Genomic DNA, 17,415 nt, shown 5'->3' on the forward strand with positions numbered 1-17,415 from the left:
GTCAGACTTGCTAAGCTTGTTATTCTAAAAGAACACAACCGAGGATGCAGCCTCCATCCTAAACAATCTGCCACCAGTTATTCTTGATATACATAGATGCAAACACGTAAGCTAGCTCAGACCACAGAAACCATCCAAGTAGGATTACAAGTAACTACATGCTGGCTAATTTACACTCTAAGAAAGTCAGCCACGTATCTCTCTGTCCTGAAGAGTATGGTGTACAGATTTTAAAAGCAGAATAGTCTTTATCCAGGGTTGATTCTTTTTTCCTTTCAGTAAAACTTCTTTGGAAAGTTAAGTGCAGATTCTGTCACTTCGTTTCTTGTTTATCCAAAATAACCATCCCATTTTTATTTACATAAAGTTGAATATTTATATGCAGTGCCATGTTCTAACATAATTCAAAAACATGAGCTCAAAAAAGAAAACAGGCAAAGATGTACTAGAATAAAATCACGAGGCGAAGTTACTACATTAATTCAAACTAAGAAACTAGTTTAGAAAGAAGTTTTCTTAGTGAAACAAAGACATAGAAAGAAATCTGCTAGCTGATCATATGTTCGTATACAAAGCACATAGCTTATTAAGTCTACTGCTTTTCATTTTAAGAACATGGCTATGTCTACTGAAGCATGTTGGCCAAGGAGCAAAGTTCTAAGGCATTAATACCAGTTTTAGCAGTACAGCTGGGAAATCCTCTGCCTCAACTGCAGTGTCTCACCAGTCCAATGCCACTGTAGCAGGCGTTTCCTAGACAAACCTGAGTGAAACACTAAATGACTTTTTTCCTGAGGGCTACACATATTCCAGCTCACTGTGTTTAAACCCATAAAATGCAAGACAGTTAAGCCACAGATCCAGCCTCTAAAATATTTTTTAGATTAATTTCATTTAAAAAATGAGAAAGAACTCAGGTCCCTGCTTCCCAATTCTCTGCAAGATAAAATTGCTTTACCTACAAGCACCAACATAGGGTGGCTTTTTTGTTTGTTTGTTTGGGGGTGTTTTTTTTAAACACAAAACAGGTGTGGAAAAGTAAGACCAAATTCATGGGTCTCTTGCCTGGCAAGTTTTTGTCAAGGTATGTAACTTAAAAGGTGCAATAGACAGGGGATGACTGAAGAATGGTCACAGAGCACTGAAAAAAGCTGAAAAGACTACAGTAAGAACTAAAGAGGTTTTTACTTTTTTCTTTTTAAACTCAGGACAGCCTAAAATGAGTTATAGTAAGCAAACCTTGCAGAAAACTCACTTAGTAAAATTCATGGAAATAATTCACGTACGTCTCTCAAAAGCCAACCAGTCAGTCCCATTTGATGACCACTAAAGCCATCTATTTAAGAAGTTAGTCTGTTTAAGAGAGTGTTTAAGTGCACATGGAACTGAAACACACACAAAATAAATTTTCAGGTTAGTCCAGTAACAGTGAATCTACTTTATGTTCTGACAGAGTCACAGAACGTAGAAGACAGCCATTTCATTAATTGAGCACTATGTTGTACACACAACTATAAAAGTACTTAAAAATAAATTAAATGTGATAAAAAGAACATCTAGTATTTAACAAAAAACAGGTGACAATATGAAGTCCTCTTTACTCCAAGTGTAACTAGCTCAGTTACTCTTGTCCATCTCAGACAGCACGGCAGCATGCTTAGAATGTCACCTTTGAAATTCAACATATCGAATATGATTTCTGTGCTGGTAGCTTCCTTCGTTTTCATAACCTACTCAAATACAGTCAACAACTCTCTCATTTAAAAACAAAAATTGAGCAGCTCTGAATAATGAAGGCAATACAAAGAATTACATATTACTGTAGAATCAAGAATAAAAAAGCCCTCATACTTAATTAAGAATTCTGAAATTTTGTGGTTCATTCCTGCCATTCACGACTGTACCAGAAAGCTCAACCAATGTACAACTGAGAGCTGTTCAAAATAATTATGAAAAAGATACCCGCACAGAAAATCAATATTAAAGCCAATCAGCAAACACTGCTTCACAAATGTGCTTTGCCAAATGGTGCAGTGAGGACAGATTAAGACCCAAAGCCATACAATTTCACAATATTCAAGCTCTCATTGTTATAAAAGTTCCTCTGGTCGGTGCAAAACATTTTAAAAGGTAGTAGAGTACTTAAGAAACAATCATTTATTGAACTTTATTTCAAACTGGATGACAGACAGTTAAAGCATTTTTACCTAGCAGCTGAATAGCATGGTCACTCTGCAACATCTAATGCTTTACACAGCGTTTTCTTAATAATAAAGTAATTGTAGAAAATTTGCTCATTAACTTCAGGGAAAAAAAGGTTACATGCAGTAACATGCAGTACCCTACTAGTTGCAGTAGTGAGACTGATGCAGTTTTTTCCAGCTGCTTATTGATTAAATGCTACTCTCAGCATTTTGACATGACAAGGCAAAACAGCCTCAAGCGGACACTTGCCTTACAGAACCTCCCTGACGCCAGGCACCCTCTGCCACTTCTGAAAGCACTGACAGGCACTTTACCTGTCAAGTTATTTCAAGTAATAATGACCAAATCTTGGCACGCACTGGACTTGCCACATTAGGCACATGCATACTATTAGCCTTTTTACATAGAGCTGTGAAGACAAAAATTCTTTTCTCTCCTTCCCTCCCCATACAAACCCAAGAAGGATACGATAAGAAGATTTTTCTAAATTCCCTCCCCTCCAAAAACCACCTATTGTTGTAGTTCTAAAGTTGCAGAGCAGAGCTGGACGCATGCTATGGATACATAGGGGTATGTCCTTGTAGCGACACAGAACAGTAGGCAAGAACATTCTGGTGAATAAGAAAACAAGAGAATGAAAATGCCTAATGGTCACCAAGCATCACTACGACCAGTATCATTGATTTTTTAATGCAGTGGAAGCAAAGCTTGTGTTTCACCATTACTTAGAAGGTATTCAAGTTTCTGACTCTCATAATGTAAACCTGTGGAGCGTTTATGCAGACTGATCTGAAAATGCTGTATGATAGTCCATTACACTTTGAAGCCCAGTAGAAGAAAGTACTTTTGAGTCCATATGAACTGTATAAGGTGGTAGAGGCTGAAGAACAGGTTATTCCAGTTGCATCAACATAGTCACCTAATATTTATATGATTTTAACCCCATATTGAGCTAGCTTTTAAGATTTGGATATGCTGGACTAAAAGAATCTAGACTTCGCAGTCGTGACTTATAAGTCCAAATTAAAACATGGAGAAGCCCGTATTTTTAAACTATCTCAGGTTTTATACAATAACCTAACAATATTCCACAAGTGAATGCTTTAATATTCATAAGCATAATATGAAAGGTCTTTTTATTTGTATGGCTTACACAGAAGTGGTGTTGCAAGCATTTCCAGTAACAGTTTTCCTACTGTATAGACCATATATTCCAACAAACATCTCTGAACTTAACAACTTAGAGTATTTTTTTTTAAAATAAGATTTTAGGTAAAAGTTGAAGGAAAACGGTAACTAAATTGCAAAACATCTCGAAGAGTTCTCAATGTATCTTTAATTCAGTAATAAGCAGGTGTTATCGTATGTTCAAGTACCACTTGAAAACTCAACTGTTCGCTCAAGTTGCATAGGCAACTTTCCCAAGCGAGAGTCATCAACTAATCCTGGAGAAAGAGTGGAAGTGGGTGCGGACAGGTGATTAACAGGACAAATTAAGATAAAATTAGAAAGCATAAGTTATTAAGAATGCATACAGTAAAAAGTTGACTGACAGTAGAGTTAAACACTACATACATGAAGTTCCTTTATTCTTCTGAATGCATCAGGGTCTCAGGAATTCACAGTTTTGCCACTGGGTAAAAAGGTATAGTTCAGAGAACATCAGATGTCAGGCAAGTTTTTCAAGCTCTGTCCTCAAAATGAAATCACTATAAATGAAGTACCCAGTATATTTCTGGCATTCCACAGTTGAGAGGAATTCAGTTTAAGATGTTCTACAATTAATATATTGCAAATGTTTATACTGAAAAAGTGAAGTAAGCAACTTTCCAGCCTCTCTGCATGGAAAGGGCTGTGTTCAATAAGCGAACCAGTGCGTGTACACATTTTGTGACTAAGCCACAACTGGGTATAAAATAGTGTCAGTTTTAGTGATGTCCCAACTTCATTTTCAAAACTACCGACATTACCTTGACATGGAAAAGAAAGTTATGCCATACTAAATTCCTTCACTGTATCTCAAGCTGGTGCCAAAGGCATTGCTCTTCTGTGAATCACTCCATGTATTTTGGGGCATTTTTTGGGTTTGCCTTTTTTCTTTTGGGGGGGGGGTGGGGGTGGGGTGGGAATGGGGTTTGTGGAGTGGGTTCAAAAGCTACTTTATACCAGGAACTTGGTTAATATTAACACCGTGCATTTCATTATCTTTGTACGAACCTTCCCTGGACTCAAAGGGCACCTTAAATTAACTCACACTAAAACACTCAATATAAACTGGCAGGTGGAAGAGCTATGATACGTAACCAGGATTGTTTTAAAACTTCACATTCCTTCCAACTTGAAGCATTTTAGAAACAAGCACAATTTGCACCACTGGTGAAGCAATAATTTCAACTCATCTAAACTACACGGTTTATGATTCAAAAGAATTAATAGGTATCTATCACTTAGTTTCAGCAATTTTAACTGCCCTATTAAGCTAGTGTTTCAGCATTGAATAGTGGCTGGTCTGGTTGAGTTCACTACATCTGCCATAACAAGTCATATTTTAGATTACCCAACAACAAAAGTTTTGAAAAATTTCTGGTTTTAACAGTATACTGTGTAGCATTGAACTTTCAGATGAAGGTTAAATAAGGCAGGTTTCTCAATGGTGGCATGTTATCCACCCATTTGTAGAATTATTGAGTCTGGTGTGAAAAAAAAGTAGCTTGGGGCTTAATTCCATCATTGCAGTATCTATTTCATTATTAAACTGTTATTAGCCCATGGTTAAATGGTCACTTTAACTCGGTATAAATATATAATATTTAAATTTTTTAAAAATTTTTTCCTTTTTCAACAAAAGGGTACTACGAAATACAGTTCTTAAATACAAACAGCTACTGAAAAGAACAGATGCTACTTACACAATCATAAAATACGTGTAGCAGCCAGCTGTCTTCTGGACAATGAAACTGTAAGTTTGATGAATGCTAATCTGGCATGTGTCAGCGCTGCCACTGCAAAGGGTAGCATTGCGTCTTCCTGATCACTACTTCTGCTTATTTCTGCACCTTTTCATCTTACAGCAAGTTTGCTTATATACTGAATTGAACAATGAATTAATCTGGCTGAAAAATAACCGGACAAATCACTTTCCCATCTCATTCACATTCCCTGTGATCAACAGGTGTTTCCTCTGGCACAAACGGAAAGATTAAGTTTATAAAGTTCAAACTGGTACCAGAGATACAGCACAAAAACTGCTGTGATCCAGCTAGCTTCCCGTGCTGTTTCCAGCAGGGAACAGCAGTAAATATTAGGACAGCTTTTCCATTGTTTCCTGGCTACAGAAGACAGCCATTTCATCAGAAGCCAACTCAAAACAGAAAATTATCATTTCAGTACTCATAAGTAGCTGCTGTTTAGTATTTTTTATTAAGTTGAGGAGACACGAGTTGGACAGCTGTGTGCCAATAAACCACTACACCTGGACAAAGCCTTATAACCATTTGGTATAGGGCCATTCAAAAAATCAGCTTTCAATTTTCAGCATCTCAAACCACACATTGACTGAATGCCTTTAAGTTTCATCACCTGTATTTAACTAAAACAGGACTTTAAGAGTCCACGCGCTAAAACTAAAAACTTTATTTCCTACCTTAGCACAAAGTAATCAGAATATTTGATGGAAAGGTTTCAATGTTGTCATTGTGAGTGATGACATACATCACTTGCAGTTATTCACAATAAACTAGCTGCAACTGCAAAAAGGAAATCCTATTTATACAGCTTTTCAAATTGCTGCACACCTTCAAAGCTACTAAACAGACTGTATGAAGTAAAACACAATTCACTTGATCCTTCCTAATTCATATTTAAAGAAAAATTAATTATTTTGTAAGAACACTCTCAGACCGCTTCACAGGAATTTGTGAACTACATTTATAGCCCGACAACTACACCCTCTTCAGCAGGAAGCATTAGATGTGTCACAGGAAACTACCAAAATCCTAAATTATGGACTGGTTTGACCTTCTAGTAAGTCTCCATTCAGCCTCCTCAGTTAATGATGGATTTGTGCCTCAGAGCATAGGGATTTAGAATCAATTCCACATATAAACACCAACACTCTCCTTCATGAGTAATAGCAGCTGTTATCAAAATCATTATAAACCTGTTTGTCTAAGGTCTGGTGTGACTAAGATCCATGAAGCTAGAGAGGAAATCTTTTTCAGACATTGTTGTAGGTAGGGTTAACATTTTTCCATGAGAAGAATTTCCAGCCCACCTTATTAACACGGATAGAACGCACAGGCTAAGCTAAGAGCTCTATTTTACAGAAGAGTATTATGGGATCTTTCCCAAGGACAAGATGAACCTGCTTAAGTGGACTGAGGTGTGGACTGCTCCTAGAAAGAATGGCCCCATCCTCCTTCCCTCACCCCTTCAAATCATACTGATTATTCTTGCTGCCAAATAATTTTCAGCTGGATCGGTTCCCAGATCCTATTCCTTGCATGGTTTGAAGACAAGTATTGCCCAGCACAGGGATGATGCTGGGAATGCACTCAAGGCCAGATCCTCTCTGCACCAGTAAAGGCTTTGCTAAGCCTAAATTAGCCATCAGCCTGCAGCTCCAGAGTGGCAGCATTAGATTGAAACTAAACTTCACTGTCTTGCAACCTTGCTGGAGATTTAATTTCAAAGTGGAGAGATTTACAACATAAGGAGCCCCTGAAACATTCTACTCTGCAGTCTTGTTTATTAGAACAACTTAATAGCAAAGACTAGAGATTGCCTGTGAAGCTACAGCAGAGGCAGCAGCAACGACACTCTTCTTTAATTAATAGAACTCCCTGGACTAAAAATCACACCCAAAAAATGTGGTTTTAAGGATAGGACTTCAAATTCACAATTTGGATTGCAGTTCTACAGCAGTTACAAACACAACCCTAATGCTAACCTTTTGGGTGCACACACTGAAATTCAGTCATTACACCACACACCTCCAGTAGCAACACTTCATTCCCTGAAATTACAAGCTGGCACAGAAGCAGAACACGCACTCATAAAACATTATTCCTATTCCAAACACAGATTGAGAAGACCTGGTTTTACCTTTGCTCTGTCAAACTTCCCATGTTTCTACAAATGGCTAGCAATTACTTATCAAGTTCTAATTACTTAAAGTGTAACTGAAATAGTTAGAAAACCATGCGCGTTACGTGTTCCTAAAATATATGCAGTGGTGCTGCAGAGCAGGGAGTCAAAGAAACAAAGATACAGACACAAGTATTTTAACTTTCTTCCTGTTTCTCCTCTGTTACACAAAAAGCAGGCAATTCTTAAATACAAAGAGATCTTCTTAAGTGAAACCTACAAATTATACTTCAGTTGCTCACACTGAATATCTAACTTCTGTACTGGATCTTACAATCATATGTCAAATGCAAGGCACAGCAAGTCTTGTAACAGCAATTATGTTTTCCTCAAGTCAAACAATTGCTAAATTACACAACAGCACAGAAAACAGATGACACCATTACACGTGAAACAGAACACTTTTTTGGCTGATTTTGTAGTTTCAAATGCAACTTGAAATTTTACTTTTTCTCAATTAAATCTCCTAGCCAGTTTGGCATAATTTTTGTAAAAAAACATGCCAAATCTGCATTATAAAATCAGAATCAACTACCATTCTGTTCCGAATATGATTCCATTGTTTAAGCTTCAAAGTGCATTAATAGTTACCACCAGAAGTTTGCACCAGCGCTTACAAGCAACAATTTCACACTTAAACTGGACATCAGAGAAATACTTCACAGAAACTGTAAGCACTGCATTTGAGTGTATTCTAGCTAACACTAGTTTGATGACTGTATTTCGCCATTTACATTTCACTATAATTGAAATGCATACATGAATAAAATATTTAGAACAAATACCTTTAAAAATATCACTAACCTTCCATGAGCATGAAAATCTAGGCGCAAGAACTGATCTTCATGTGATACTGCTCTTTTGGCACGCTGGTGTTTTTGGTGTAACAAATCCACATCGTAAGACAATCCTTCATAATGCCTAATGTACTTATTTAGAGGATTTCCATACTGGCCTGAAAAGAGAAAAAAGTAAGGTTTAGCATGTTTGAGAAATCATTAAGGTTACAACCAGGTATGGCAGATCTGTGGTGCAAAACAGTTGGTGATAAGGACCCAACTTCTACATTATATTTATTTTAGCTTTCTTTTTTTTTCCCCTTGCACACTTCAGATTCATTCTACTCTGGTCCCACAGACTGAGTCAGAGTGCACTGGGTGGACCCTGGAAGGCATCTTCCACTTTAATATCAATCAAAACAAGTATAGTTCATTTACTCCAGAACTACATTATTGTAGACAGAAGTGCCTGAGAGAAATGCACTCCTGATCCAAACACAAAAAGTGCAACCATCTTTCTTCTGGTTCTCTAGAAGAATTATACTTCCAGCTTCACATGCCAAATATCCAGAAAAATTAAATCCCCTGCCTCTGCACATTCAACACTGATACTCTTCACAAGTCTTACCACACTTCGATATGAAACACTATGCATGAAAAGTATTTCATCTACCTGCCAAAAATAAACACAGATGTCGTGGAAGGAATTATTAAGATGAAGTGATTCAGTAACTGGGATCAGAGACCAAGACAGACAGAAGCTTCAACAGTAGAAAATAACATGGAGAAATAGAAAGAAACAAAATACAACACAACTTGTGGAGCAAACCACTGTGTGGCAATGAAGGTAGTGCACACAGTATATTTTAAATACACAGTGAAAAATGATTTTTAAACAGGTTCTGTATAAAATATCCAATCATGAGGCATTAATTTAGATATCTATATCTAGATCTACAGTCAAGAGTGACATTGTTTCAGTGGTTCTGGTTTCAAAGCCAGATTATATATGACGCAAATTATAACATGTTTCTTGATGTACTAAACATTAAAGCCAGCAAAGAATTAAAGATATTAAGTGATGCGTAACATGTCAGGGCTGAGGGATAATTGCATGTTTTGATACATAACTTTTATCAGTAGTTAGCATGAAAACATTCGCCCTGTCTGAAACAAAGCCCTGCAGTATTCTTCTATACACTTTACGCAACAAACATACAATCAATTCTTTTCTCTTGTAACTCCATAGAAGCAACTGTTTCTGAAGAACAACTCAAGTATTCATTACAGAAACTACCTTGCGTATCAAATCACTCAAAGGTAAGCACCGTCTCTTACGGTGTCACTATGCAAAAAGGCAAGTTTTCTTTTAAGCATCCTGTGACAGCAATATATTGCCAAATGTATTTGTAGAAGGAATGTTTCAGCATTGTCAATGTTCAGTAAAAATTTCCACACAAGTTTTTCCCTCCATCACCCCTTTAATAAAGCATATTCCAAAACTTTGGAAGGTGTTTTGATGAACTATGTGTTCTTTATTGAAAAAAGTCATCCCTAACTTTTTAGTTCACTGACATGCAATGTGACGACACAAAGACAAACTGAGTGCAGTAAATGGATCACCATAATTTTTACAAGTAGTAACACATCATCTTTCACAAAAAGGACACAGACATTCAACTGTCAACCACGTCATTTATGAAGAGACAGGCCTAACTTAAAACCTGAATTGTCTATTGAAAGCTGTGGTATACAAACACAATATTATCTACGCTAAGAACATGAAACTAAAATACAGAACATTCAAGCTGCTGGTTTTCCAGTTCCAAGTTGAACTGGTAACCTTCAAACATATCCTCATGAAGAATGTAAGATTTGTCTCCGTATCATAGGAACTGCATTTATTTCATAGTACTTACTACAGCATTCTGAAGGTTGGGCAACCACAATCAGTGGCATAACATTATGCACCAGTTTCTGCTTCAAGGACATATAATTTTTTTTTCCCCCCTTTTCATTTTCTGTTTTGTTACTTTTTTCACTGTATGTTGTTCTTGAATTGTGTGTATGCAAGTGTTTGCCCCATTGTTCATGGCTCCTCCACCTAGCTTCAAAGCCCTCCTTCCTCAACCTCCTCCTTAAGGGACAAATTTTTCAGTTTATGCTTGATTTTTCAAGAACCTGACTTGGACTATCATCTTTTTTTTTTCATGGAATAAATATCAAAATGCAGCATTTGAAAGATCAAATAGAAAGTCAAATCTCCCAAGTTTCTCCAGAATTCTTAATTCTGCAAGAAAAAGCAGGATATCTCATAATCAGTTTAACCTCAGACCAACCTAAAATGTGAGAATTCTCAGAGATTTCATGCAATGTTTTTCTACAGATATATGTACTGACAATGTCTGGGGAGGCCCAATGAGACAAGCGTAACCTAAAGTTTTGCCTCAGTCGTGTAACATTTTCACAATTAAAAGAATCTGTTATTGTACTAAGAATACAATTTTATAAGCAAAAATACAAATTTTCCTTTCACCGTATTAATTGTCATGAGGGCTTCTTTAAATTAATACCAATTTCTCAGTACCTCTGTTTCCTTTCAAGGGATCAAAACATCTGATCACCAATACGCTCAATGAGCAACACAAAAGATGACCCAGTAAATTAATACTTCCAAATGCACTGCTTGCATTTAGAAGCAATGTGCACAAGATGATACTGCCACATCTTTTTAAAATTCAAGTAATGATATATATGCAGATAAGATGCATTTCCTCACAGTACTGTAGGCTTCTGCAAGTGTTGACTCCTCCTCATTGATGGCAAACACAGTCCAATAACTAAATTTCACTTTTGTTTTCCTCTCACTCAGTTTCAAAATACAAGTCCAGTCTCATCCAGCTTTCCAGAAGCCAGAAGGGTGTCTTAAACATGCGATTTAAGCAAGTCTACATGAATTCTAATCCAAATAAGACAAGGACGAACCCAAAGTTTCAGCAACAAGCATGGTGAATTTTGAGGATGAAGGACATTCTCCCTGTCTGATGTCTCTTTAATCACTTCCAACATAATCCCACAAAATTAAGCAGAAACACATCCTATGGCCCAAGAACCTCTATAAACCAAACAAGATTAGCTCCAGTCCACCTGTTATATCAAAATGATGCACAATATACATTAGCCTGACTACAGGTACATGTTTTCCAATTCCTAGTATATGATATGCCCAGAGGGGTCAACATTAAATAAAACAGGCTTCAAAATTGAATGATCAAAGCTAAAAGTGAGCTAAAGTTTTAATTTTAAAATGAACCTAAATCTAGAATATGATACTACTAACTCACTTTAAAACTTTATCAAAACTAAGGAGTTAGTACGCTGCAGAACATGTAAACTTCTGCGCTCCATAATCCCAAGGCTATTTAACAAGCCAAATTATCTTCAGCTTCTCTGTGGTAGGGGGTTTCTAATACTGCATTCCTTAAACTGTTGTAGGCCTTTTTTTATTCCCTCAGTATTGCAAGGTACTCTTTCAACAGCTTCAGGCACCTAAAAGAAAAAAAGTTTTAAAGCATGACAACTTACTGACTTTGCATCTGATCCAGGTCTCACGACCACGTGGAAAGCTGAGAAACTGCACTCAACTGAGTCACAAAGAATAGTTTTTAAGTGCTAACTACTGTAACAAGACAGCAAAAGGCTGGTAACATTAAAAAGCCTCTGCTAAGCAAAAGCACAGAGGGTTTTAAGCAAAACCCCTTTTTCTTAACCAAAATGTATACACTTTCTGTTGTCACACAGGAAAACAATGCTATTTCTCTTCCCTTTGTGCAAAACTTAAAAAACTCCTTATGCTTTAAGTACTCTCATAGTGAGCACTTAACACAAACACTCTTGCTGCTCTCCTCTTGCCAAACCAAAGCAGCTGCCTGTCACCTGGAGTACACGCTATTTCATAGCTTTTCTAGAAAGGGACTTCAGACAGGGTTGAAATCAAGGCTTCAAAATGAACATTTACTTTCATGTCCAGAAGCATGTATAACTTTAACATTGCTATAAGGTTCAAAGTCTGCAACTGATACGCAATCTCCTTCTAATAAAACCAGTTACGTATCAAAAGTTATTATCTTCTTCACAAAGGTAGCTTAGTAAGTAACTCAACCTCGCTAACAAAAGAATTTACTGGATCCCATGACAAAAGTTCGTTAAACTGGAAAGACAACTTCACTGAGGTGCACAAGGCAGGTACTACTGCTATCTCCAGCTTTTGTAATTAGAAGATTCTAAGCAAAAATGAAGAAGTCTATCACAGGATCTGGGAGTAGTGCACCCCAAGAAATTGTTACAATAGCACACACACAGATCTCAACCTCTGTGATAAACTACTTTCATTATTTTGTTGTCATTGAAAAACTAGTATTTTTTTTTTAATAGAGACTGCAAGAAATATCTTTTCAAATAAGGATACAATCAGGAAGTCTACAGTAAGGAACACTGAACCATGAACATCTAAATATAGTTTAAGGGAGCTGCTCAACAAATTTCCTGTATCATGTTGCCATCAACCAAATATCAAAGACAGCATGATGCCTTTCCAGGCAACCTACTGGAGTAAGCCGATGTTATACTTCACCTAAATGCTAAGCAAGTGGACAGAAGCCCTACAGGATAGAGATACCTGAGAGTGACAAAGGGATGGCTTTTCAACCTGACAGGATAGTCTTCTGAAGACTTCCTAAACCAGATGTGGCATTTCCTATGACAAAAACCCTCCAGGAATGAAGCTTTATTCTCATGGGCTTAGAACTAAATACAAGGAAGGATTTTAGGCAGAACTAGTCGCCTAAACACAGAGCATTTAGGTGAGTGACAGTCTCTGTGAAAGATTTTTGTGTATGAGTGTCTACAGTTCTTCAGCATCCCCATGGAGCTGTAAAGAAAGTATCTACAGTTGTTCTGAACGGACACAAATCCCACCAGCCAGGCAGGGAATCTGAGGCATACATTCTTACCTTCTAACCAAAGGGTGCAAAGAGTAAAAACATATCACCCACGGGATTGTAGCTATAAGCCTCCTGGCGCACCTTGAGCAGCTACATATAACAATTGTTTGGTGGTCTATGTTAAAAGATTTGCTGTTCAGTTCATTCAGCAAGGTTATTTTCCCAGAGAAGACTACAAAGACTTTCCCCCCCACCACAGACAAAACCTTCCCGGTCTGTGGAAATGAAACAGTACCCACAGCAGAGGAAAACATGCCAGGGGACACTTAAGCCAATTGGATATACAGAAGTCCATGGGATCATATGGGATGCATCCAAGAATGCTGAGGGAGCTGGCTGATGCCACTTTGAGGCTTTCTACTGCCTTTCTGAAAGGCTATGGTGATGGAAGGGGGTGCCTGACAGCTGGAAGACAAATTTCATCCCCATCTTCAAGGAGGAGGGCCTGGAGACCTACACAGCAGTCAGATTAACCTCAGCATCTGGGAAGATTTTGGAGGAAATCCTTACAGAAGCTAGCTTCACACACATAAAGAAGATTGGTAATAAACAGTACCAAAAAGTTTACCAAAGTAAACATAAACATCTATTAAATTTATATATATTGTGGTACAAGATGACAACATCTAACTTCCCATAAGAGGATAAATCAAACATGCACAGCTCTAAACAGTGAAGTTTATATCAAACCACTCAGATTAAGACTTGCATGACAAAGGCAAAAAGTTCAAATACAACTCAAGTTTGTTAGTGGAAAAAAGCACAGAATACAACATGATAGACTATCAGAAATTGTTCAGCAGCCAGGCTAACTTACCAGGCAACTCTCTTTACTGCAAGTGTCATTGCTGATTTGCAGATTTGAAATGCCAGTATATGATAAATATCTTTCAGATAATTACTATCATAATTAAAATTAAGGTAATCAAAGCAAGTTGTACTTTTTCAAGCTGTTTTCAATGTAAAGTTTATATCTCTTTAAAAATGCTCCCTTTACGTCAGACACTAAAGAGTGTACCCAGCATTCAGATTTAGCACTTCTGCGCTTAAGTATATTGGAAGCCAGTAATCCTACCATATACCTCCCAACTTTAATTTCACTGAAGGCTTTATTCAGGCTGTAGTTTCATAACTGCCAGCAGAAGGGCAGGTCCCGCTGCCCTTTTTCATCCACTCCATTTCTATTCTTCCCTTGTGCTGGCACTAAAACTGATCCAGCTGAAAAATATACTTTCTCTTCTGGTCAGGTTAGTTATTGGTGAAAAAAAAAAGTGCTACCAAAACATCAACTCAGGATCATTTCCCCTTCACTGAAAACTCATATTTAGGGCACAGTTACACAGCAGAGCACCACCACTGTAAGCAGTACACAGGTGTCTGTTTCTTGGGGGTTTTTTACCCTCTTCTTCCCCACCTCCTGCAAGTCCCAGCTCTTCCTCCCCACTGGGCTTAGGTCTGCACAATAAACCAACGGAAGTCACATGTCTGTCAGGAAATGATTAATTTCTTTTGTTTAAATTAGCAGGTTGAGTTGGTTCCTCATGCCGTCAAACACAAGAGGCAGTGAAAGAGGAGAGGTGGGAATGCATGCATGGCCAGGGCAGGGTCACCAGACAGCAATAACTCATTACAGTGGCTCTGCCATACTGCGTAACTGAACCTTTAGATCCTTTTAAAAGCAAAAATAAACTGCAATCTTAGGGTTTTGTGCAATGGTATTTAGAAGTTACTACCTAAACACCTGATTTCATTTACTTTTAATTACCATGGGCATTTCTGAAACAACCACCTGACAGCTGCCTTTACCAGACACTATCTCATCCAGCCACAGAAAATTTGTAATTTTTTTTATTTTAAACCCCAGATAAATGCTGGAAGCTGACTGCCATGTTAATGAAGGCTAGTATTCTTCTCAATTTATAGCAAGGATGAAAACTAAATCACTCAGATGCCGATAGCTCATAAATGCCTTCCCACAACTCCCCCATGTGTCCAGAAAAAAACAGAATTTCTCTCATGCTCACTGGGAAATAGGCAGTTCAATATCCAGCAGCACAAGACACTAAGATATAACTTGGAAGTCCTAGGAATATAGAAGACTCTGTTGTACCAGTGAAATAAAACAGTTTACCATAGATTTGCTATGATGTTCAGCATCTGATCAGCCTAGCCAGAGCATGATCACACTTGTTAAATCCAAGCTTTTTGCAGGTATCATTAGTTGTCTTTTACATATTTTCTATCCCCCCCCCCCTTTTTTTTAAATGGCCCTCATGCAGAAGGAGAGGTTCTATCAGTTATTTCCATTCCTTAAAGATCATTATGTATGGATAATTAAGTACTGTTTAATATACCTGCATGTATCTTCATCACATGCAACAAAGCATGCTACTAAAAGCTGCAAATAATATTGCACAACCTAAGTACAGCTTTATACATGCCAAAATTATTAACAGCACCAGCCAGTGAATAGATCCCTTAAGCCAAGAAATTCCAAGGCTACTGGGGCAAAATGCTGAGATTAACTTTTAAAAAAAAAATATCTTACCTTCTAGTATACAGTGTCTACTTGAGATAAATTCTACCTTTCCCCAATTACTTAAAAAAAAATAAAAATGGCATGGCTTTTTCTTCTCACACTATTGAAACTGTACTCAAACTGACCTACTGGACCACTTGCTTTATGGTGGTCTTATTTACTCCGTGGTAGCAAAGGAAGAAAAACTTCTGAGAGCGCCCTAAAAGTGATCTAATACCAAAATCTGATCAAGCACGTGTTTCAGAGCCTATTAGACCAAATTGCTGAAAATTTAGCCATAAACCATAGAGATAGTTACAAAGCAGCATAGCACAAACATTGCAGTAGACTTCATTAGTGCAGCAATGCTAGTGATTGCTTTTGATTACATTCCTTTTACCTAATTTTAAGAATAATATAAGCTACAAAAGAAATTAAATTTTTCAAATTAAACAGAAACTTCACTAATCTTTCTCCTCAAACAAACTACACCTAAGTTATGCTGTCCCTTAATATTTTAAGTTGATTTTGTGATTCACGCTTCACCGTGAACTGAAGTTACAATTGCTTCTGTTAATCTATTATCTACCTTTGTATCTAAAGACTATTACAATAGAGTAAGGCACAAAGCCTTATGTAATTCTGAAAGAAGAGTTCAAACTCAGGTATCCTGTAAAATATTCCAAACATAGACTCAACACACAGAAGAGCATTTTTTTAAAAAGTACAGATTAATGGAATTTTCAAAATTATTACTATTTAATACTTATATGGTTTAAAACTAGACAACTTTACAGATAAGTATAACAGCTTCAAGATTTGTGTAAAACTAATGAGCACAAGGTGCACAGTACACCAATGAAACACAGGGAAATTTTGGGGGTTTTTTTCAGTTGTTTTCCATTTGCGCTGCTCTCACAGTAACATCCTTAAGAACCATGAACTTGCCCTTTTTCACACAGATATTAACGCCTGCCTAGAAGAAAAGCATGCAAACGAAGAACCCTATTTTTCTGTAAATAAAACCATTTACAGTACTTAAGGAACTCTAGAAATGTGAACGCAGTTAAAACAGGAAATTCTAATATTAAAAAGTCATTTTAATTCAACACAGAGTTATGATAAATCTTTCACAATTACGTTGAGACTTTTACCAAAAGTTTCACAGGATATTCTAGAGATGTGTATCAGACGCCATTTCTAGATTTCTATGCAGCATTATTAAACTTTCTTTAAAGATTTATCTGTACTGCTAAACACCAAAAGATACTGGCTTCTGCTACCTGCCAGTGAGGTGTGCTTCCTAGTGCCAGGAATGTTGAAGGAGCCCGTTCTTCTCTCAAAGAAATAAATTAACATTAATTTTTAAAATAAAATACACCTCACGAGCTTGCTTCCATATATCCAGAGGACTATACTTTACATGCTTACTGTGATTTTTTAACTTTAAGGCATGGTTGCCTGCCTAGAATTAAACAGTAGGAACAACCCTCACAACTGGTTAATGAATCGCTTTGAATTAATTCTGTGCCAGCACTGTTTAGTTCAGAAAACAAAGAGGCCTTGAAAAGTATGCCAATAATTAAGTCTGAAATGTCTTGATGGCTTACAAGAATTTATGAGGGGAAAGTCACCAGCAAAGCCTTCTGCGTATACCACTCCTAACTGCATAAATAACGGGATGACTTCTGACCGCGCAAATCAGCCTGCTTTTTGCCTCGCGGCTTCGCCGCCAGTACAACCTGCTGAAGTTTTCCACAGACTT

General features: G+C 37.2%; 1 protein-coding gene across 3 annotated transcripts in view; it reads right to left on the bottom strand.

Moving 5' to 3' along the window:
• ADAM10 (ADAM metallopeptidase domain 10) overlaps nucleotides 1–17,415 on the bottom strand; it is a 52,663-nt gene that overhangs the window by 32,726 nt on the left and 2,522 nt on the right. For all 3 annotated transcript variants that reach the window (XM_054214580.1, XM_054214579.1, XM_054214578.1), the window contains exon 2: nucleotides 8,155–8,305. Coding sequence is in view for 1 of the 3 variants with exons in the window: in XM_054214578.1 (XP_054070553.1) it covers nucleotides 8,155–8,305 (151 nt within the window). In the remaining 2 variants the exon portion in view is untranslated. The remainder of the gene's footprint in view (nucleotides 1–8,154; nucleotides 8,306–17,415) is intronic.

This window comes from Rissa tridactyla, chromosome 9 (assembly GCF_028500815.1).
Source record: "Rissa tridactyla isolate bRisTri1 chromosome 9, bRisTri1.patW.cur.20221130, whole genome shotgun sequence".
NCBI lineage: Eukaryota > Metazoa > Chordata > Aves > Charadriiformes > Laridae > Rissa > Rissa tridactyla.